This window comes from Aythya marila (genome assembly GCF_965140915.1).
Source record: "Aythya marila genome assembly, chromosome: 1".
NCBI lineage: Eukaryota > Metazoa > Chordata > Aves > Anseriformes > Anatidae > Aythya > Aythya marila.
Window position 1 is genome coordinate 88,892,778 of NC_139042.1, and position 23,877 is coordinate 88,916,654.

The following is a 23,877-nucleotide window of genomic DNA, read 5'->3' on the forward strand; positions in this document are numbered from 1 at the left end:
GGAAAGTTTAACATAAAAAGTTATCATTTATAAAGGAACTTTTTAAGAAAGGAATAATGGGAATGTTACTAGGCTAAAAATGCATCTTCTGAGCAATTGTATGAAAATTAGCATCTAATAATGCTGCGTCTAATTTAAGCTTTTTTTTTTTTTTTTGGTCTTTACCCCAATTATTTTTGTACCTTAACCTTTGAGCTTAGCAAGAAATGGTTGCAGGAGCTCAGCTGACATCCTCTCAGTGCTGTTTCTAAAGGAAGAAAACAACCAGGAAAAACACATTAATATCACCTCTCATAGAAATACTCAAGCGTTTCATTAGCAGTTGTAAGCTGGAGAGACAGTAGGGAAAGGTTTATTAGACGAGAGATGGTGAATGGGAAATTGGCCATAGAAAATCAAAGTTTGATAATCCCCCCTAACAATAGCGACATCATCTCACTGTTGGCGCGTTTGCATTTCCATCATGCCCCGATCACAAGTTTCTCAGACCACATAATAAATAAACAAGCCGACCTTAACAAGCAAGGGAACCGATACGATGGCTCGGCGCCAGCAAAACGTGCTCCGCAGCCATCTGCTCAGAATCAGCCCAACACCAAGCAGAGCCCGGTGAGCGGGAAGCACAGATCCTTCCTGAAGGCCTGGTGGTCAGAAATGTCACTGATTTGATGTTCTTTGCAGACTGTATTTAATGTGACCTTTTCCTTACGGGAACAGTCTCTGCTAGTGTTTCTGGTTACACATCTGTGTTGAAACTGCTTTGTAAGTATGTTGTGTCTGTGTTAAAAGGCTAAGGGTAGGAAGTTGAAAGATCAAATATTTTGGTGTGTTATTCTAAGGCAGCTTAAATGAAAAATGAATACACGTCAAAGGATATGGGAAAAGGGACAGATTAATGCAGGTATGAGAGTGTCCAGAAAAGGTGATGTTTATGAAGAAACCGGTTTCTAAAGATGTTCAGGTACCTGAAGGTGCAGTTGGTTCCCAGGAGTTTTGGGTGGTCTGGCACCTGAACCTCGGTGCCAGAGGCAAGGCAGTCTTTGGGAAATGTATGCCTCTTTTCTATCATGTTATCCCTTCTGAATGTGTTAATGCTTTTGAAAGCTTTCCTATTTACATGCTGGGCGTTTTACAACCTCTGATAATCTGGTTTGTAGTAGTTAAGAAAGCTGCTGCCCATGTATTTTATCTTCTGATGCCCATCGATGCCCATTCTTGGGTGTAGTCTGCATGGTTTAGCAGTTAGCATTGACAGCCACACGTAAGCACTGGGTTTTTAGACAGAGGGAGCAACGGAGGAAATAGAAGGCATGGGAGCTCTGGCTGAGCATTCAGATACGTAAAGTCTGTAAGAAGCTGTTAAAATAAATGGGCTGTAGTCTACCAGTTGCCTCAGTGGATGGAGACTTCTGAGCCTTTAATTTCAGTGTTTCTATAGAATCATGGTTATGTGGGTGCTCTGTGTACTTGGAAGAGCTAAACATTTGCTTACATATTTAAAAAAGAAAAGTGAGATCTGAAAAATCCTGTTCTAGTAATGCTGGATGGATTTACTTACAGAGCCATATGCTTGACACTGCTGAGCTGGGGTTTGAAGGTTGAACAGGCATTGCCAGGTTGGAAGGTAAAACCACTAAACCAGGATAAAACCTTCCCCACAAAACTACCTGCACGAATTTTTCCAGCCAGTTCTCATTTAAGCTGGCTGTTGCTCACAGCCACCTGGGTCATGTGTGCTTGCTAATACGAGTTAGAGCATGACTGGAAATGAACCTTAGACCCTGCACTCACGCAGTCATGAGAGTGACTTGTGCTGCTGCTGAAGGAAGAAGAGGAATCCAATAGACAGCTTGGGAAACTGTTTTTTGCAGCAATTGTGTTGCTGATGGAGGCGCCCTGCAGGCAGCAGTGACCCTGACCTGCAGTCACACACCAGAGTTTGAGAAGCCTCAGTTTTCCGATGCAGATTTGAAAGAATAAAAAGATAACAACTTGCTTTCTTATGCCACTTTTAATCCTTTCCTAGGTTCTGCTGCAAGTAAATGTGTGTGTTAAACTTGGTGTCTCCAAACCTGACTCTCTACTAGACTGCTAGCTACAGTGTCTGATGCTGTCCTGTATTGACCAAACCCTGTCTCAAAGCTAAGGAGCCTCGTCAGAGGTGGAAGAGCTGACCAGTCCTCCTCTGGATCTTTCTCACTCTCACTTTATCATGTTTCAGCGTGGACAGCCAGAATCATTACTCTGCTCCAGAGGAGATTTCTTCTGTGCTTTCTTCTGTAGCACTCCTATTTCCAGGTGACTCCTGGAAATTCATTGTTTGCACCAGCTACTTTCACACTCGATTTGCACTGGTAGCTAATGCTCATCTTCTGAGCAGCTGGTACAGGCCTTTCCTCTGTAACTCCTGACTGCTGAGACCAACATGAGCCAAAGATCTGATTCTTAGCAGAAGACACTGCTCAGTTAATTGTGTTCCTTCTGTTTTGCTCTGAAACTCTTCCATGTCCTCCAGCATCCTCTGCAGGACAGTATTCCGCTGTGTGAAAGTGTTGGCCAGTTACATCACCACTAAAATTTCCTTAGGATATTCCTTTTTTTTTTTTTTTTTGAGACATTCTTTCATAAAAATAAGTCAACTCCAATGCCTGGAGTTCTCTGACTCCAACAGTTTTTCTGTCAGCAGTGGCTACAGCAGCTTCCCCTGCTCTGCCAGCTCCTTCGTCATGCTGGCTTTGTACAGTCCTCTGCTCGGTTTTCAGTGTGCTGCTCTGTCAGCAGGTTTGCTGAAGGGAACTTGGATGGTTCCAGTTGTATTTCTGTTGTCCAAGTGAGTCAGCTTTTCAGAAAAAAAATCTTGGGGTTAGTATGCAATAACTACGCTTCAGTAAGCTATTTTGCATGGCTTTGTACCAGCTCCTACTTATCTCCATGCCTTCCTTCAATAAAGCGAGGCAAACTAGAAAAAAAAAATAATATATATATATATATTATTTTTTTTTGTTAGGAAAAAAGGCATCTGTTTAAATTGATAAAACATTTTCGGCTTCGTTTAGCAGCAGTAATGCAGGCAATGCTGCTAACGATGTACGATGGTGACCTCCGTTTGAAAACTAATGCTGGTTTTAAGTTTGCAAAAAACTATGCTCATAACATCGATGCATTTTAATGGGACATTATGAGTTTAAGAAATAACAGTGAAGATAATGCCTCGCTGATAGCCTGCTGCCAGATGCCAGCCATTCCAAGTGGAGCAGGCAACAGTACATACCTAGTGGTATGCCTGATTGCAAATGATGATTCTTCGGTGTCTTTTTTTTTTGTTTCTTTCAATAGGTAGGACTTGCTTTTCTGTTTCTCTTGGCACTTTATCAGTTTGGATAGTGAAAATGATCTCACTAATTTCTAGTATGTTTTACTTTCCAGTTATCTTTGCTTTGTTAAACAGTGCAATCCCTGTAATGATGCTGCAAGGGAGCATTTCCTTGTGTTGACTTTAAAATATCCATTTGAACCAGATTATTTTCTTTTATCTTGAACCCATGTAAATGTGTTTCAGAGGCCCTTTCAGATATGAATTTGTCATCAAATTGGATCAGGTGGTGCCCTTTCAGTCCGTCATCTCCTTTTGTCCCTGTTTTGCATTCTTGGGTGTTCGGCTCACTACATCAGGTCAGCTCAAAGGGAAGTTTGGCTGTATTTCTGCAGTCCTGTTGGGAGAGAAGGAAAAGGATGTAGAAAGGACATTTTTTCATGATAGTTCAAGCACAGATTGCATTGAAAAATACTCAAAGTAGTCTTTACGTGATGTAAGAAAGTAAGTAATACAGTATAGTGGAGAATAGAGTGCCTGTATAGGGGTCGTCCCAGCTTTAACAAGTGTCCTCTTGCCGTTGGATTCAGAGTGTGACATACCCTAAACACGAACATTGATTCTGGCTACTGTATTTTTGAAGGACTTGATTTGTTCATCTGACCTAGACGTTTGATGTTTAACATGATGTTTCACAGTGGAGTCCTGCCGGTGTTTTCATGTTTACAAATAACATTTACATTTTCTTTCCAAAACCATTGCTGCATTTTAGCCATGACCAACTAGGTGGATGTTTTGAGTCCTCATTTTCTCAGATAACAGCACTGGTCTGATCTCAGATGTGTCATGTATTGCCAGAAGATCAAACTTACCAGGGACTTGGAAGCTGATCAAGTACTTACTGAAGAAAAAAAAAATAGTTTATTGGAGAAAACTATGAGGTGTTCATGCACGTGACTGCAAGACAGTAGCATCTGGCTAAGAAGGGAAGAAGTCCACCCTTTTAATGTATTTTTTGGTGGACAAACAGAGAAGAAATGGAGGGAAGTAATGGCATTCTTGACAAGCCCCATCCTCCCCCTGCCACCCATGGGTGCAACTTTGAGCAGCAGTCAAGGCTCTGAATACCTTATGATTTTAAACCCCATGGACAAGATTATACTGTTCACATTAGCCAACTCCTTTGAAATCAGGTAGGGGAGAGCAGAGATCATCACTTTCCAGTGGAGACTGAACCTACCTCCGGGCTCTAGAGTCTAAGTCTCTGTAGAGGGGCATGCCCAGCCACTTGTGAGGAGCAAAACCTAGCGAGGGAGCAAAACAGCAGCCAAAGGTGAAGGAGAATGAGGGAAGGATGGTGGAGCCTCCTAAAGCAGCTTTAGTTTTCACTGGTGGGGTGAAGAGTAACAAACTTCAAGTCGTTTTCTTCGGGAAAACACGTTTTTGCTTTTGAAGCTGTGCTCGGTTTTGCACTTATTTCTGCTCTGTTCTCTGTGTTTTCTTGTTTTGCTTCAGTATTTATCTTCTCTCCACTCCTGCTCTCTAAGTAACTGCGTGTACTACTGTGCTGTCAGCTGTAGCACAAAATAGCTACGATAAAACTACTCCGAAGCATTATGTACTTAAGGGCCAAGCCCCGAACCGTACTGGCAATAATGTTTAAGTATAATGGGGGAAATATTCTTATATTGTGGGGAACATTGCGATGTTCCGATTGCTAAATCAGAGTGTTCTGGGTGGCTAAATGGGGCGTTTCAGTGAAAAGGAAATTGGCTTTGGAGAACTTGGCATCCGTTTATTGCGTGTGCGCTGTACCCAGTGAGCGGGTAGTGACAGCAGACCAAATGCATCACAGCTACTCCAAACTTACCAGGCTGCCTTTTCAGCCGGGTTTTCAGCCTTGTCCGGGACGTGCTGTTGGGATCCTGTGTTTTTCCCAGCAAGGGGACATGGGGCCACCAGTTCTGGCTATGCCGAACTCCCCAGTTGTGCCGTATATGTGGTGATGTGCCGTGGGTTAGTCCCCTCTGGGAGACTAAAAAATGAAAACATTCATTAATGTTATGCCTTGTGCTTTAATAACCTATAGGGCAATGAGTTTCAGTCCTTCTGAGCTTAACTCACAAAGTATCTGAAATATCTTTGGGGAGTCTGATCCTTTTGGCACGAGAAAGGAAGAAAAACCTGACCTAAAGGCAGCACAAGGCAATGAAGAATGAGACAGGAGCCATAGGATGCTCAGATAAAGACAACAAAAGAACTGGGAGATCCAGGAGTGTTTCCTAAGGCTTCTGAGAGGCGTAAAGCAAAATAAAGAGGCAGGACATTCAGAGCAAGGAGAACCCGGAGATGTTGTGAGGACCGGACAGCCCGTGTCTGCTGACCTCTGTGGTGATCACGCAGGTGGTCCTGGCCACACTGGTTGGGTGGGCACGTGCATCTTGGTGCTTGCTGAGTGTGAGAGTGTCAGTAAGTAAAATCAGCCTAGGAGTTCTGTGAAATAAAATCACCTTCATCTTTCATAAAGTCTTACCCTGAGTTTTGTTATGCTCATCTCCTTCAGCTGTAGTGTTGAAGCCCAAGAGAGGTTTATAGACTGAGAAGTGAGCAACGATGTAGGCTCTCTCAGAGGAGATGCTGCTGTTTGTTGGGCTGTGTCTTCTCCACCCACTGACCTTGGAGCACTCCAAGGTTGGCAACATGAAACGCAAAAGGGACTTCTGGTCTTTTCCTTTAGTCTTTTGAGTCTATTTTTTTCTTCCTTCTTTTTTCTTTGTCTCTCTCTCTTTTTTTTTTTTTTTTTTTTAATTTTATGTGGGTAGCAACTTTATTTGGTGTTGCCTTTCTCACTGATACTGCTATGTTATTTCCAAGCAGCCAGACTCCCATACTTTAAGCTTTTCCCAGCCCATTTGGTAAGCCACCACGTCGGTGGTGTGTCATCCTGGATTAGCAGCGAGCATCAGCTCCAGCCAGATAGGACGGCACGTTTGGGAGCTGCATCCCTGCAGTTCTGGAGCCAGTCACAGCACGGTCTTAGTGACAGCTGCTGGCGGCGTGTAGTAAGAGCTGGTGATGTAAAACAGGAAAGCTTGGTAAATGTATGTGAGAGAGTAATCGGCTAAGAATTTGTATGGCTCATGCCCAACCTCCTAATGCTTTCTATTTTCTCTTGTTAGTAGGTGGCTCCCCAGGTTGGAAGCTTTTACGATTGCAGATGAGGCTTGAAGAAGAATGACTGGCAACAGTGCAGACACGAACTTTACAACACCAGTCAAACGAAATAAAACAGAATGATGTGTATAATGATGGGAACATTAGCTTGTCTTACTGGTAGTATGAATGCTAGTAAGATAAATATTGAATATCTGTAAATAAACTATCATTATACTAGCATGAGACCTCCCTTCAAATTGTAATTCTTCTTGAAAAAGAGGCGATGCTTTTCTTTTCTACAGGAGCCCTGCACTGAATCATTTCCTTTAATTGCTGTTCGAAAATATAGAACAGGTTTTTTTAATGCCTACTTTTTATATTTATCTTTTTGCTTTCCATTAATTGCGGTGCTTTCCATTCAGGCTTGAAAATGAAATTGCTTCCCCAGCATATTTCTTGTCTGCTATGTGTAAACATGGGCTTTTTTTTATTAGCCTGGTTTCCAGTGAAGCTGAAAGCACACTAGCACCAAATGCACCGAGAGGCTTTCATCACTTATCTCGGTTACAGGCATTTCAAAGGAAACTCAGAGAAGCTGCCACGTAGAGCAAACCTCATCCCTTTCTCTTATTACGAGGAATTCATCTCGCGTTCTGGGGGCTTACCTGCAGAAGCTTCATCCCGGGGTTTAAGCTTAATTTGGGGCAACTATCCACTCATTAAACTTCAGATTCCCACTTTTGCCTGCAAATGTCCAGTTCTGGAAGACGTGGGCAGTAATCCTGTCGAGCTGCTCCTGCCCTGCTTTCGGCAGACGGTGGAGGACAGCGCCAGGAGCCACGTGGTGGGTGCTCAGCAAGGCTTTCTGGGGCCAGAGTCTGAAATCTTCTCTCCCTCCTTGTTTAAGCAGCCCACCTCCTTCATTTATTTGCTTTGACTCTATTTGGTTAGGGAGTGTGTTAAGTGTTGCATTAAAACCGGATCGGAGCTGATGAGATGCACAGGAATAGAGGAGACTTACTTCAAAGTGAATTATCTTTAATAGCAATAAGATACGCAAGGCTGGGTACAGTTTGGTCCGGCTGTCGTTAAGCACATCACTGTAGTTTTGCACATCAGGAGACTTCTGAGGCTCTCCTGAGTGATTTGGAGCACTCAGCTACGAGTAATGGCAGTGCCAGTGCCTGTGCTCCCCGAGGTGCTGTGGCAAAGCTGGGTGATAAGGATGGGATAAGCATGTGTCCCACAGCTTCTGGATCCATACCAAAGCGTTGGGAGACCTGCGGTTAAAAGCTCTTCTGATGTCTGCACAGTCCTGATGGAAAACAGGGATGCAGATTAGTTTATCCATTTAGGGTGGGACGTACCAGCATCTCCCGTAACTTGCAGTAGGTAGAGTTTTGCACGTGTCTGGCTGGAGATGCCTGAGTATTTGCATCTCAAAAGACTATTAAATAAAATCAGTGTAGGTACTTGGGTGTTAGTAGTGGCCTGGTAGCATCACCCTTTACTGTGATTATCTGGTATTTCCTATTGAAAGGTTTCCTTTGTTTGGTTTGGTTTGGTTTCCTTTGTTTGGTTTGGTTTGGTTTGGTTGTTATTAAAACACCACACAACTTCAGGGCTTCAAACATCCGGGTTGAAATTTTGTTCCAGTTTGTGGCTGGATTCTTTGTCAATGTGTGCTTCAGCTGGAATTTAGCAGCTTGAGTGCAAGCCTAGATAAAAACTTTTTTTTTTTTTTTTTTTTTGGACAGGAAAACACGCAAGTGTCAGTATTTGCATCAAGCATCTCCAATAGGTGTGCTGAACTGAAAAGCAGCTCTTAGGTGAGGGATGTGCCTTTATTTTGAGATGCAGTAGCCACAAATACGGGAACTTACCTCAACCATTTACGCAAGAGTATAAGATTATGTATAAAAATACAGAACAAGGAGCATGCTAGGGAATTATTCCCTCTCTTCTGCAGTCCTTCAAAGCTGCCCTGTTGCTACTTGCCCCTTTCTACCAGTCTGGCTTGTGGAGAAATCGTCTTTTTTCTGCCGAGGATAGGTGTACGTGTATTCTGATAGCACATCTTCACACACACAGCTGAGCATCACCTCTCACCTTGAACAACCGACTGCCTTGCAGATAAAGACGTGATATCCCTGTTAAACCTGCAGCGAAGGGTGGTGGTGATCACTCCAGCTGGCAACTGGTTTTGTGTAGAAGGACCCTGCCGTCCACGCAGTTGTGTCGGGGTGTGTGTGTCTGGTTTGTTGTAGGCAGCTGCTGATTTTAAGAATTATATTCTAAAAATGCACGCTTACACTCTCCACAAATGGCTGGCTCTGAACTCTTAGAAGTTAACAACTGGCAGCACGCCGTGTCCATTCACTGCACAGCCTCTGGAGGAACCGACAAATTTGAGTTTCACTGGGCTTCTTCCTCCTCCTTTTTGCTGCTAGGAAGATAGGACTTGAGCGAACACCCTTGGTTATTGGAGCATCCCCCAGCAGTGCAGGGGAGTGCACGGAGCATCTGCACGCCACAGTTTGTGGGAATGCCTTCCTGTTGGGATCCGGAGCAGATGTGTCCTTCCTCGCTCCAAAAAAGCAGACGAGTATTAAGGAGCGCGGCTTCTGGCTTTGACTTCGGCTTCTTTAGTAGGAGTGGCACATGAAAAACAGTGCCATATGCAAAGGACAAACGGAGCAGGATGAAAAACTACTGTGTAGGCGCTGAGACAGAGCGCTAGACCTTGCCTGGGACAAGACTGGGTTATTTTGGGGTGGTACAAACCAAACGTTTTTCCCACTTTGCCTTGTTTGGCTATTTTTTGTCTTTCTGGGATGCACTGCTGCCTGGGTTTGGGAGGGGCAGGAGCCGAGGTGTGGGTGAGAGCAAATACTGTAAGAACATTGGTTTTGATCAGCTGAAATGGGAAGCTCATTTGAGGTGTACAGAAACACAGTGGGGATCCACCACGTCTATGTTTCTTGCCCAAACCAGACCTGTATCCACCAGAGGAGTTCCCTGCAGCGTGGTGCCTTAAAGAGCTGCAGAGGCAAATATAAGAGGCAAATATATAGAGGGATGGCAGCTCTTGGCTCCTTCTAAGTATGTTTAGGAGAGTGTAAATAACCTCTGATTTCCAACAGAACGGGATCAGTACATTAGGGGTTTGGTTGCAATATCAAAAACCTTCTGAAACCTCCGACAAAGCCCTTACCAGATCACCGCGTGTGCTTCTGAGCTGATTTTTGCATGGATTGAACCGAAAACGAACACGGCAGCTGACAACCTTCTTGGCAGAGGAGCCCTGGCACGGAGTGGACGGATGGAGGCTTGGGGCCCCCCGCTTCCTCCGGAGGGGTTCCAGCCAATTTGGGTTTTTAGCAGGCCCCCTGCTTTCCCCCTTGTGCCGTTGCCCAGCAGCCCCCCTCCTGTGGGTGAGGGGGTGAAGCTGCCCATCTGCCACCTTCTGCAGGCAGCCACCCTGTCGCTGCCCTCGCCTCCTGCCCTCCCACCCCCGTGGCAGCCCACTGGTGGAGATCCCTGGCTTTGGAAATGCATCCTTGGGGTTGTGCGTGCGCCTTTTTCTCGTGTCCGCATGCCGCGAGGGGCCGCGGTCAGCTGGCAGGCAAAAATCCCCTTCTCTCCGCTACGATTTGCAAATTTCGGAGCTCGAAACTTCTGGCACGGGTCCCAGCAGCGTGACCTTGAATTCAGTGCTATTGAATTTCTGCACGCCGCTATTATCGCCCATTTCTGGGCTGTAGCCTGCTATTTCTGAAGGGTGCTGGGAGCGGAGGAGCCTGAATGCAAAGTGGTGCCAAGAGAGGTTCGTACCACTGCCGTCGTGTGCTGTGACTAATGAGCTTGTTAAGCAGTTCTTAATTCGTTTCAAGTTTTCTCCCTGTTAAATCTTAACTTTGTAAGAACACCAGGTAAACAATCCGATAGCTCTGCCTTTCCTGCAAAGAGAGCAATGGTTCTGGCTCTCGTGCTGCGGGGGATGCTTTTACTTTTTACGTTGATTTGCAGTCTTTGATGACTTTTTATTTATTTTTTTTCTCAGTACTTTTTTCACAGTATCTTTTCTGGCACAGTTTATGGTGCCTGCCCTAGTGCTGGTGCAGAAGAACACCTTTCCTCCTGTTGACGCTACCAGACCTCCTTCAGCAGAGGTTTTCCCTACCCCAGTCAGGCTCGGGGTACAGCTGTGTCTTTCCATGTGGTCATAGATCATACCTGTGCTGACATGGGCTTTGGCTATCGTACTGGTCTGGTGGGCACAGTCAGCACCATCAGCTGCTTTTCCGGGCATTTCGTTTTCCTGGTTTACTTTCTTCACATAGGGATTATAGAAGTTTGGCTGTTGCATGTAAGAAACAGTAAAGGATTTAAATAGGGGATACTCCTAGTCTTGATTACCTTGCATAATTTTCATTTAAAGTCTTGTATCTCAATAAAACTGGAGAACTGTTTTAAGGTTTGAGTGCTTCTTAAACGCACATTGCTGTCATCTTTGTGTATTGCTACTGCAGGGGTTTGAAAGTGTGATTCTGAGGGACGGCTGCTGCCCGGGTGTAAGACAGAGAGTTTAAGCTTCCACAGTCTCAAGTCCTACAGAAAAATATTCTCTGGCAATATCCGTTTACTGATGATGAGTTTTTTCCTTCTATTCCCATCCTAGCAAGGTGGTTGATGCCCCATGCCTGTCAGTGATCGAGAGGCGTTTGGACAATGCCCTCAGCAGTGTGCTTTAACTTTTGGTTAGCCCTGGGGAGGTCAGGCAGCTGGACTCGATGATCTGTAGGGTCTGTAGGTCCCTTCCAACTGAGCTATTCCCTTCCGCCCCACTGTGTATAGTGCTAGGCCTTCAAAACATCCACTGGCTCTTTGCTTAGGAGTGCGTGCTCACATTCATAATGAACTGAGTGTACACGTGTTTGAAATTACACTTGTGGAAAGCTTGGCGATTCCCAATGCTATGTTAATTGTTGAAAAATAGATTTTGACATTTCAGAAGGCATGAGAGTTTGGCTGGGATGGACATCTGGAAGACAGCAAGCTTGGCTTTCCCTAAATTTTTGTAAACCAGGCAAGCAAATGAAGAAAAAGGACCGGTCAGTTGTGGCTGTGACTCTCAAGCTCTGTGGCAATGTTCTCGTCCAGCCATTGCTGTGCTGCCCAGGAGGAGTAGAAAGAGATGCAGCACTGCCGTCTTGAGAGGAACATCCCTGGGCAAAAGTCTTCTCTGGTGGCACAGGCAGCGGAGCTAGCTCAGAGTCAGGTGAGGCGGGATGCTCTTGTTTCAACTCCTAAAACACCTGGGCTTTATTCGGCTGCTTTTCCCCTTGCACGCTCTGTCCCGTGAGGCACCCCACGGTCCTGCTGTGAAATCCTGGCGGTGACTTCATTTCCTCTCGTCAGCTCCTCTGCTTTGGTGGCCCTTCCTTGAACACCAGCTCATTAAAGGGTAAGCCCTATCCAGACTTTGGTAGCAACAGGTAATCTCACACCCGTATACCCGACAGGCTGGGCACTCTGTAGAGAAAATACCTAGTGGAGGAAGAAGGATATTCAGAAGAAAAACCAAAGCTGGAGGAACTGAGCTGCAGACAAGGTTGTGGCTGTGCAAAGCAGTGCAGGTTTTACACCATGCTCCACAAGCTGAGGAGATAAGTGCTGGGGGCTCCTCCTTTCTCTAATGAGGTGTTGCAGTTTGCAGAGCGGGATGCTGCTTTTGATACTTCCTAACGGGAAGCTCTTTTTCCGTGAACACTCAGGCATGCATATTTAAAGCTAAGTTTCAAGAAATTAGTACTGAAAATTCCCAGCAGAAATGTATTTTTGCATTTTATTTTTTACCCAGAGATGACCACATTTTGGTCTGCAGCTGACTTAGGAGATACATCAATTAATAGATTGTAACCAAACCATAAAATAAAACATTTCTTCTCATTTAATGAAGTGTCTTACACAAAAATAAATATCTGCCTAATAATGAAGATACTAATTGTACTAAAATTTCTAAGTATTTCCCTAAGTGCAAGGTGGGATAAAGCTGAGTTTTCCACCAGGGGAATATGACTGTTTCTTATAACCATTTATTATGCGCGTGATCTTAGAATGGAGATCAGGTACCAAATCCCATTATTCTTCCTGAATCTCCTAGTAAGAGGCATGTAATTAATTATTTCTTTATGGAAAAAAAATAATCTATAAGAATAGGTATTTGCTACTATGTTAGCAAGAAATGATTAGTTTTGAGCCACACTGCAAGGGGCTTTTCAAGCTGTCATGTCCGTCCCCCCCACCCCCACTGCTCTCTTTGTTAGTGCTTTTAGGACTTCTTGGGACATATCCAATTTTTCATCCTTCAGTGAACTGGAGGACTTGGATTTTACCCCCGCTGTTAATTAGAGGAACACTGTCCTCTTCAGGTGGCAAGGAGGCACCGTAGGGAGGCTGTTATCCTCTCTGTTTTTTTTTTTAATTTTTTTCTAAGTGCTGGTTTAACCTATTTTTTATTTTGAAGCCCATAACATGTATGGTTAGTGTATGGATGTGTGGGGGTTTTGGGAAACACCCAGACTGTACATACAACGTGCACTTACTTTTGGAGGTCGTTTAACTCAATTGATGCTGAAAGAGGCACCATTAAAGTTAGGGGTAAGGACACACTGCTTTCTGCAGGGTTGGTGGTGAGTAGCCTGATAACTGCATTCTTTGTGACAACCTAGTAGTCACTTTGGTGTCTGTCTGAGAGTTGGGATTTTATTTCATTTCCATAGTGTTTTTTTAAACAGCCCTACAATTTCAGCTCCAAGGATATTAATGTGGTGGTGGCTCACTTATAACAAATATTCATGCGCTTGTAATAACATCACAGCAAGGAAGATAAGCAAACATTAGAAATATTTTTGAAAAAAAAAAAAAAAATAGGATGTCAGTCCACACACGGAAAGGAGCTGGGGAAGAAGAGGTTGTTAAGCTTGACATTGGTGTATCTAATCAAAATCTGCTGCTCTGCATTTCAGAGCAAAGCTGGTGGCTGTCTGCTGACCTGGATGCACTAGGTACCCAGCTCTGACCTGGTGGGGATGGGAGAGTGGTGAATGCATCCCTATTGCCATAGTTTGCCCGTGCTGGTATCCCTAATGTCATTTTCTGCAGGGAGGGCATGGACCAGCAGTCCTAATATACAGGATTCACTGTTTGGGAAGGAACGAGCAAGGGCTGTGCGAGGTAATCCATTCTGTGACAGCAGCTAGGACTAGATGGATGCCGAGCCACGTGGATCGTAATTCAAACAGATTGCTAGGGCAAAGGGACAAACCAAGACCTGTAGTGCTGGACATCCTACCTGTGCAACAGAAAGAGACAGCTCTGAACGCAAAGGGTTGCAGCTGACCAAGGTGAGACAAGCAGTGGATCATGGAGAGGGATGCAAGCTACCAAATTAAGGTCATGGCATTTTTATTTGCATCCTTTGGACTGGGTTTTCTTAAAGGGATTGTTTAGAGGGGAAACTCTGTCAGGAAAGGAAAGGAAGGAGAGGGACATGCCTGAGTTAGAAAAGAGGGGAGACAAAAAAATTTTCTTTGGTAGAGTCTTCCCTGAGCACAGTATAGTTACGGTGGACTTAAAAATAAATAAATAGATATTATTTAAAAAAAAAAAAAAAAAGTTCTGGAAAAAAAATATTTCTTTCTTTGATCAGATATTTTTTTAATCGCTTATTTTTTGTGGAAATACTAGGCAGTAACACTGGTGACGGCACCTTCGGTGGCAGTTTTGTGTATTATTATTTTTTTTCTGCCAATGTGCATCTTTTATTTTTTCCAAAGGGGAGGGAAAGATGTGGAATAGTTGCCTCCTTCCAAAGATACAGCTTTCTTTTAGTTCCAGCAGAGGTCAATACTGTGCAAAACGTAACTGAGGGTGACTTCTAAGGTGTAGTCAAGATCACTAGATGCGAAGATAGAAAATTCAGCTGTGTTGCTGCCTTACATGCATCTCCACATTACATCCTATCTTTTCTTTCTGCTTTGCTCCAGCCTGTGAAGAGCTGACACTGAAGATCCGAAGAAGATTTATGTTTGTTTTAGTCCCCTGCCTGCCTGATGAGAACCCAGAGGCTGAGGCAGAAAAAGATTCAAAGCCAGCCACTCCCCTTGCTTGGCAGGCTGTAAAGCAAGAACATTTTTGAATGTGATCCCTTGCTTATTTCAGGAAACTTATAAAATTTTCAGAGGTAGGCCAGTTATTTTTAAGCCTCTCTAGGCATGCTTTTAATGCAGGGTATGCTCAAGGTCGACCATTTTCCTCATGAAAAAATTTCCGTCCTGTGGGGAGAAGTCTGGTAGATCTAATTAGCTGTGTGCTGTGGTCCTCTCTCGTTTCCTCACAGCCTGCTAAACCTATCGCTAGACCCTTCAGCTTCAGCCAAGATGGATTGCATTAGTTCTTGTCTGCCTTCCCCTGGCTTCATCCGTTTTAAGCACAGACTTTCTCTAGTCCGTTAGAGGAAAAGATTGCAGCAGAGAGGTGCTGAGACAGCACGCCTCTACCAAAAGGCAAGGAGGCTGGTGTTTGGAAGGACTGAAATCAAGGAGCTGAAAATATCAAAAGCATGCCTATTTCCTTTGCATTTGCCTCCTTTCTGCTGCCTTGGATCTCTTTTCAAGTCGCACACGTTTTGCAATCAATCATTTAGCAAGGTTGTGAATATGAAATGAAACGGTAAAAATGATACCTACAACGAGAGCCTGATTAATGAAGCTGACCTCCTGCTTTTTGGTTCTGTGGGTAAAAAACTGGTCCAGAGAAATGCTGTGTTCTCCCAGCTGCTTCTGAAATCAGCAGGGATTGCTGTTGTGCTCAGTATCAGTCAGGATTGGGTACTGAGTCTTATTTTGCCAGAGCTTAGGAAGCAAAATAGCTGACATCTGTAATGAACAGGAGGACATGAATTATGTAGACAAATAAACTAGCAATTACTGCTGCACATTTATCTTCACCTCTGTAAATGATAAACTTTAAATGTTCCATATGGAAGCCCTGTGTATAAATTAGTTCCTCTGCATTTGGGCCTGTTGAAATCTCAGTGGATGTGAGATGGAGTAGCTTTTATATCTCCCGTCTCGGTTTAAGACGGCAGCTCCCTTTATACTGTGCTGCAAATGCTTTGTGAGATTTGGGGTGTGAAGAAAGCAGACTCCATTAGGATGCAGCGTGCATCCTGTTTAAAGGAGTACATAATGTTTTCCTGCATTATTCTGACAGAATTAAAGATAGTGCAGTTTCAAAAGTTATTCTCTGAATCCTCTTCTCTTATTTACGTTTCTCCTCTGTTACCCAGAAGGAGGGGGGTTGATATTATTTATTTTTGTTCTGGTCCTGTTAAAATAAGTAATTCCTAGTCATTTGTGTGTTGTCCCTTAATGAGAAAATGTGTATGTTCAGTATCAGTTCTGATTTCAGAAATGCACAGCATTATCAGGGTATCATTGTCCCTGGCTCCTGTAAAGCTGCAGCACATACCCTCGTGTTGAAGCTATTGGCCGTATCTCTGCCTGTGTGTCTTTGAAGAGCAGAGGGCTTATTGGACAGGTGAAGTTACGCCTAGCATTCAGTGCAGTTGTATTTCTGCCCATCTGAAGCACATGAGCTTTTTCACTACATCCAGTCAGCTCCACGTGCAGTCTCGCAGTCCTACTGACAATCCCCGATATGTTCAGATGCTGAATAAGAGTACTTATACACAGAGACGTGAGCTGGGAAGAAGCAGAAGCGAATAAAGTTTCCTGAGAGGCCAGTGAGGTTTGGGCTCGTGGTCAGAGCAAGGGGTAGAGCTGGTTGGATTTTTTTTTTCAGGTTCTTTTTTTTTTTTAAAAAAAAATCAGCCAGAACTTGCTGATTCATCTAGATTCAAACACGCCATGGGAACATCTTGATTGCAGTGGAGTTTTTCTTGGAAAATGACCAGGTTGCCTACCTGCTTCATTTCCTGCCATCTAGTCAGTCAAGGGCTTCAGGGCTGTATTTGCCAAGCCTGAGTTCAGAAGCAATCAGCGTGAGGCCTTGTAGCCCTAAACAATGCAATCTCTAGCTGCATCTAGTCCTTACAATCCTTACTCTGCTTGGGTATCTGCTACATTATTATTGTTTTTCGGAATGTTTGACCTAAATGAAAGGCAGGCCTAGTAAAGGTAAACTGAATGCTACATCTCAGGTTTCTGTGCTGAAGAAGCATGAGTCAAGGGGCTTCTGTGGCAGTGAATTTTTGCAATGGACTATCTTTGATGAAATCCAGCATGAAATATCTTTCTAATAATATGTAAGGCTGGAGAAATGGCACAGAAAAGAACCAGAAGTTGCATGGTGTTGTTGTTTTTTTTTTAACTTTTTTTTTTTTTTTTTGGGTCCCGGGGAGGAGTAACTGGTGTCTCAAGGTTGCTTGTCTTGAAAGGTCGATGCAGTACCACTGCAGTATCCATGAGTTTCAGCATCCTACCTCCAACAGGGACATCCGCAGCACCTTGGGCACCCGTGGAGGTACCAGCTCCCTGCCTGAGGTGGTTTGCGTGGTGGGGAGGCAGGCAGTGTGCCTGTCCCTCCTCTCCCTCCCCGGCTGGGGGACAGTGCAGGAGGATGGTCAGCACAAGGAGGCAGGAGTCATGAGGCAAATGACTGTCTTTATGCACATTTAGGGTGACAACAGACAGACAAAATCCTGAATTGGGGTGAATCAGAAGTAACAGTCACTCCCCAAACAGGATTTAATACGAGGCTACGAGGCCCTTGCGCTTCCCTGACTGACGGCAGCTGCGTGTGAGGCAGGAAGAAGAGAGCCATACGTCAGGAGCCTAAATGGAGCGCTTTGTCCTAGAAATGTATGCAAACAGGGAGCATCCGTCAAAATAGATTAAACACCCTGCTGCGCGCGAGAGGCAGGGCAATTTGCAAGAATTAAAAAGAGCTGACAAAAGTCGGCACTAACACGCAGCATGCGAGCCCGTTCGTGGGCATGAAGCTTGTCCGAGTTTCTGGAGGCTGGCTGTGCGTGCTGGGCTTGCCCTGAGCACCCATAAGTCAGGCCTTCCCTGGCACCGTGATTGTTTTATCTGGGTGTGGGCTAATATGGTTTAAACCAAAGCTCTTCTAAAATCTGACGGTGCATGGGAAGGGCCTTGAAACCTGCCATGTTGGGGTTTTGCTCTTTTGCTTTCTCTTAAACTGATATTTCGGGCTTTTGCTTTCTATTAATCTACAATAGAAAGGGAGGGGGCAGGCCCACCACGGCTGTCAGGCCGTGAGGGTGAGCAGGCAGTGGCCAGGCCAGTCTCCTGTCACCTTACATTTGTCACAGCTGACACTGCGTAAGATGGGGCTGAGGCCTGGCGAGGCCACCCAGACCCATGGTGGGATGGCCTTGTTGCACTGTACCACTCCAGATCTCTGGTCTGAAGCACTGTAGTTTTTTTTTCTCTGTCTGCCAAGGAGCTCGGGTCTGGACATGCTTGGGAATAGGCACTGCACTGTCTGTCTTAGCCAAACCTTAGCAGAGAATGCAGGTTGCCAGGAACATCATCCCATTTCCAGGACAAAGCTTAATTCTTAGCAGGCCCACACAAAGGACAAATTTTGCTGCTGCTCTCCTGCCCCATGCGTGCCAGCTTTTGCAGGTGTTTAGGTGTAACGTGGCTGTGGAATCTGAACTGTGGCTCTGGTGGGCTCTAAAAGGTTTGTAGTGACTGTCCTGTGTCTGCTAGGATAGCTAAGTATTGTGCACATCTCCAGGGGACAACGTATTCTCATATGCATATAGCTGCTACTGTTTATCTTGATGATTTGCTTAACTCTATGGGGAGAAGAAAATACATGCATGCACAAGCACGCATGAGTAAGACCCTATATCTCAACTGAAAAGGTACTTTTTTTTCTCCCATGAAATCTAAAATTTCCTGGCTCATATATATAAAATGTCTGATTTCATAATGAGCAGAGCCTTGGGAAGAACAAGGGTACTTCTGAACACCCATGCTCTCAACGTTTTTGAAGCCTACTGACTAAAAGCTGACAGAGCCAGCCTGAGTCTCCCAATGAGTACAAATGTTTTCCTTCCTTGAATAACAGAGAAATCTGAAATATATATAGCTGCTTGCCACTGTTGTTTCAGATTTGCTGAGGGTAAGCAGTTCTTGGTAGCTTTTGAGTGACAGGAGGAAGATGCCATCTTTCACCTGGACATCGGAGCACTGCAGATATTAAAGCTGTACAAGAACCCTGTGAAGTTAATGGTGTTACCATTGTTTTAGGGAGGCACCAGAGAAGTGAATCAGCCTGCCTTGATTAAGGAGGTACTTGCAAGAAGTAACTGGAAGAACCGTAATTCTGTATAGTGGAGCATGGGGTAGCTTAGTTGCACAGTTTGCCTTTCTGTAGATCTCTAGTCTGGGATGTGAGCTAAAGAAAAATGGACCCTCCTTTCCTTGACTGTTTTGTTGTTGTTGTTGTTATTTTTTATTTTTATTTTTTTACTCTGTGTATTTATTTTTAAGGGATGCTGAGGAGTCCAAGGGAATGCAAATGGCTAGGTTTGGGAGTGCTAAAGCATCCTGGTATCCTGTTTGATTCCCAAGCCTTTACCTTCATAGTGTTGCCTGTTTGAGGTGACTTTTAGATGCCCTGATAATCTCCCTCGTGAGCAACCTGACAAGATTTCACAGCTTCCCTGCAGTACAGCTGCCAGCATTGCTGCTGGCTCCACATCCCAGCGTGGCGGTGAGCAGGGTGCCGCGTTCAGCACTGTGGGGCGTGCTCCCCTCAAACCCAGCTCCTGTGTTTGTATCAAACTTTCCTAATTTATTTTAAAGGGCTTTTTAGTGTGCTTTGATGGCAGGGCATTCAGCCTTAGATTTTTTATTTTTTTTTCCCATTGAAATGTGTGATAATGGTCTGAAAGGAAGGGAAGGGAGCAGGGCAGATAAGGGGGAGACCGTGCATTGCAGGAGGTACTGTGAGTTTTCTGTTAGACCTTCCTGCCATGAATGTCCCTCCTGCTTTTAAAGAAAACAAACCTAAAAAAAAGAAGCTGGTACATTGATTGTTCCCTCGATTATGTGATGGAACAGAGAGATAGGGATAAAAAGTGTATCTCAAAAATACAGAAATGAGGTTTGCCTTTGGGTGGAAGTGGGCTTTGGTCAGACTGCCACTCGTGCTCTGTTAAATAAAGGTCAGTAAAATATCTGCAAGGAAGTCTTCTGTTTTTTCCTCTTCATGAGCACAGTTCCAAGCTGCATGACTGCAGCCCAGGGGTGTCTGCAGCACTTCTCTCAGGAAACTTCCCATCCCTCTGCACAGTGAGATTTGCTGGGATTTTAGGCCTCATCCCCGATGCAGGATTTCCTTAAACCCATCTACACCAGAGCTCTACTAAGAAACAAAAGGGGAATGAGCCGCCAATAGACTTTGCTCCTTTTCTCCCAAAGTCTTTGTATATCGTAAAATGGATAGGCCCCCTGGAGGTACAGGGAAACCAGACTCTTAAAACACATAGTAAAGGGTTAGTAATTGTTTCAAATAGCAGAATACAAATGCTTTTTATTGCCAGGCTGGAGTTCTCTTTCCAATGTGAAGCCGCTTGTTTGTTTTGGCAGCAGAGGCTGCTTTTACTTCTCCCCGAGGACAGTGGTAAAACTTTCAGCAGCTCAGCTCAGGCACAGAAACCAGACCTTTGTCCCACTGGAGGCAAGAAACCAACATTTGTTCTTTGGGCTTCGGAGTCCCTCACAGCTCTCTTGCTGGCTTTGCTTTTAACCTGCTAATCTGGACTGTCTGAACAAGCTTTTGTATAGGAGCAGAGAGAGAGATGCTCCTTTCCTTGAAGGGCTTTGTGGAGGGATGGGACTAAACTCAGGAGGTGTTTGATGCCTGTGGTTACATAAGCTACGTGGTGATTTTTTTTTTTGACGTTAAATTGTTGGTTGACGGGCCGCAACAGCGAGGATTCAGCACTTTCCACAGATCTGCACTGAGGGATGAAGAGGAGTTGGATTTGCTCTTAACTCCCCTGTGGGCAGGGGAGTAGAAATCTTTGCTAATCCTGTTCTGGAGGTGTGACAGAAATACCAACACCTGCGGCAGGTCGGGAGCAGAAGGGGAGGTTTCGGGAAACCGCAGGAATTGACGGGTTTCTCTGGCAGTGCTGCACCCTGGTGTGCTGTGGGTGGGAGCCAAGTGGGGGCATTTCTTTCCCTACAGCTCCGAAAGGTGGTGGGAGAAGGAAGAGAATGAGCTAAGAAGTGTTAAAATTGCCAGATGAGATGATTTGCTCTGTTATGGAAAGGCTCTCCTCCCTCTGAGGAGACATTAATTCAATTTTCTCTGCTTGGCCTCCTCTCCTTCGGTTTCTCTCCTTATTCTCTCTCTCTTTTGGCTTCGCTTCTTCCACTCCATTCCTCCCCCCAACATCCCTCTCCAATACCTTTCTTCATAGCACCTATTCTGTATCCTCTCTCCTCCTGGCATTTTCCCTGCGTGGCTCTGATCGTTCAGCAGCTCCGCTCAATGCGGTTCCCTCAGGAGCAGAAGTGCTGCACCTCAGCAGCATCAGAGCAGCATCAGAGCAGCTTTGCTGTGACTCTGTCAGACACATTCAGAAAAGATGACAGGCTCCTTCACCTGCTAATACTGCGCAGCAAGACAGTGGAAATGACCCAGTGGGAAGGCAGTGACAAGGGTGCACTCTGTGTGGGTTTTTTGAGCGAGCCTGGATATAAAAAGCCAAGAAACTGCTTTCCTTTCTCCTTTGAGAAGGTTTTCCTTGAATTAATTCACATCAACCCTTATGAAAAGTGGCTGAAAGAGATCTAACGAAGTAGCTCGGCTTTGTGCAACACACCTGCCAGCACCAGTCCCCTCCATAAACAACAGCAGGGCAGCCCTGGTGTGACAGCAGGGCATTAAAAGTTTTCACAGCAGTATAAAGATGTCCACAAGGGAGAAGTTGGAAAGCACACAAAAGAATACTGTCAGGGCATTTCTTCCATTTCAGCCCCTTGGTAGTGGCCTTCAGGAGCTGGAAAGTGGTTTGGAGGAGGTCAGGCAGTGTCTGCAGGCCTGGTGCTCAGGACTGTCTTAATGCTTTTCAATTAATTAAAAATATCACAATTCTTCTTGCTAGCCATGCATGCCCACTGGGTTTTGGGGGTGTGGGCATTGTCTTCACATTTTAGGCATGAAGCTGGGTATCCCCAAGGCCATGTACTTGAAGGGGGAAAGCTTCTGTGTGGCCAGGGGTCTCGCTTGCTGTGCATGGGAGCGGGGAAGGCTCAGCTTCAAGGGCAATGCACTGCAAGGGATGCTTGCATTCCTGAAACTGAGCACTTCAGATTAAAAAAGGACAGGACAGGAGGTAGCAAGTTTTGTTGTCCAGGTAGTTTTTGTGGCAAAAGTCGGGATGTGTGAGGTATGGGCAGTTATTATTGGCTTTTGGTAAGAATGATGGACTTGGCCACCTCTCTTGGCATGCTGTAGGAGCAGAGAGCCTGTTTCTAGACAGAGAGGGGCTATGAGCAAGCACTGCACTCTCCCTTGGCAATCATCAGCCTTGCAGTGATTAGTCCTAGATGTTTGTCTTCCAATGGCAGCCATAATGTAACATCTCCAGAGACTGGAAATTAATTTTCTCTGTGCATCCCTCTGGAGCCAGTAAAAGTCTTGCAGCTCCCTTCTGCCAACACAACAGCACCAACGGAGCTCTTCAGGATCACTGTGCACTGGATTTGGATGCCTTCACTGACAGCTTTCTCCCCTTCCTTTGCAGATCACAGGTGTTATCCTTCTCGCAGTGGGCGTCTGGGGCAAGCTCACTCTAGGCACGTACATCTCTCTCATCGCTGAGAACTCCACCAATGCTCCCTACGTGCTCATCGGAACGGGTACCACCATCATTGTCTTCGGGCTTTTCGGCTGCTTTGCCACTTGTCGCGGCAGCCCATGGATGCTGAAACTGGTAAGGACGCCAAGGTGCTGTATGGGAGAGGGGAAGAGGCTTTGTCAACCTATTATGATTTCCCGCTCCTGCCCCAAGCTTCGCCAGATGTTAACATGTTTTTTTAGGCACATACGCTAGATTTTATGGGTCTTAATGTTCAACACGTGTGTCTTTTGGATAAAGAAGCGAGAAAACGTCTTTGCCAAAACCAGTTGTTGTTTGAGTTTGAATGAATTTCGCTACTGCGCAGCATGCAGGCCAATCCGTGGTTGGGAGCAAGGGTAAAGTGCCGCTCTGCGAGCAGTTCTACGGTCGTTCTGTGTCTCTGTGAGCCAGACAGGTGTATTTACAATCTTAAAAGTGCTCACAGCACCATAAATGTAAAATTTATTTGAAATGTAGATTAAAGGGGTCTCTGATGTGAAATCCGTGGAAAAATATTTGGTACCTTCTAAATGCACACCAGTCTTGCTTTTTTCCTAACACTCACCGGAATGAAGTAAGTCAACCCCAGAGAGCACAGCTCTGTACTGTATGTTTTTCCACATCTCAAAAGCACCGTGGAGTCAAGGTATGCTAGGCTGAGGTACAGCAGCCACCTTAACCAGTTTAACCTCTCTTGCTACAAGTTTCTGTCCAAGTTTTCCAGCTCACCTTGAAATGTAAAGTTGCTAGCAGTTAAACAAACCCATATCATGAACCGTGTTCCTAGGAATATTCAAGAGCGAAATTTAAAATGCGTAACGATTTGAAAGGTGGAAATACCACTTGTGAAACGCTGACATGGTGGAAAAGGGCTTGACAATAGATGCATCTGCTGCCATGCCATTTTAGGGCTCATCTCCTGAGGAGATGAGACGATTCTTCTCCGATGTGAAGCAGGCTTTGAAAAGGACATCCTAAAGGGAGTTAATTTTCTAAAGCGATGGCACAGCAGGGGAGAGGCAGGAGCTGCAGATTGAGCAGTGGGTACGTGTGGATGGCCAGTCGGCGTGTACCTAACACTGTTGCAGGTGCACCACTGCTGTCTCTTGCTGGTGATGTGCTGTCAGGGTGTGTGTAGAGGCTTGTCAGAGTTCCTGCAGTCCAGATGGGAAAGTGTGAAGGAATATATAAATCCATAGGAAATCAGGCTCTGCTAGTTGCTCTGTTAGTCGTGTAGCCTGTTTTAAGGTATGTCCCCTAGCTTAGTGTGGCATGTTGCTGTTCCAAACACATAGGTTTATTTTCATTGTACACATGAGAAATATTTCAAAATCTTACTTCTTTCCTGAATGGAATACAGAAGAGATTTGACAGCAGTATTAGTTGCAGAGAATTATTTTTCTAGTTGTCTTCACTGTTGTCCTCCCTTCCCTAACAACCTTCTATTAAAAATAAATTTCCCTCTTTCCATTAAATCCTATTAGGA

The 23,877-nt window shown here is 45.0% G+C and overlaps 1 protein-coding gene across 1 annotated transcript in view; it reads left to right on the plus strand.

The window, feature by feature from the left end:
* TSPAN7 (tetraspanin 7) overlaps nucleotides 1-23,877 on the plus strand; it is an 82,573-nt gene that overhangs the window by 41,230 nt on the left and 17,466 nt on the right. The window contains exon 2 of the mRNA XM_082751444.1: nucleotides 22,296-22,484. Coding sequence (XP_082607570.1) covers nucleotides 22,296-22,484 — 189 coding nt within the window. The remainder of the gene's footprint in view (nucleotides 1-22,295; nucleotides 22,485-23,877) is intronic.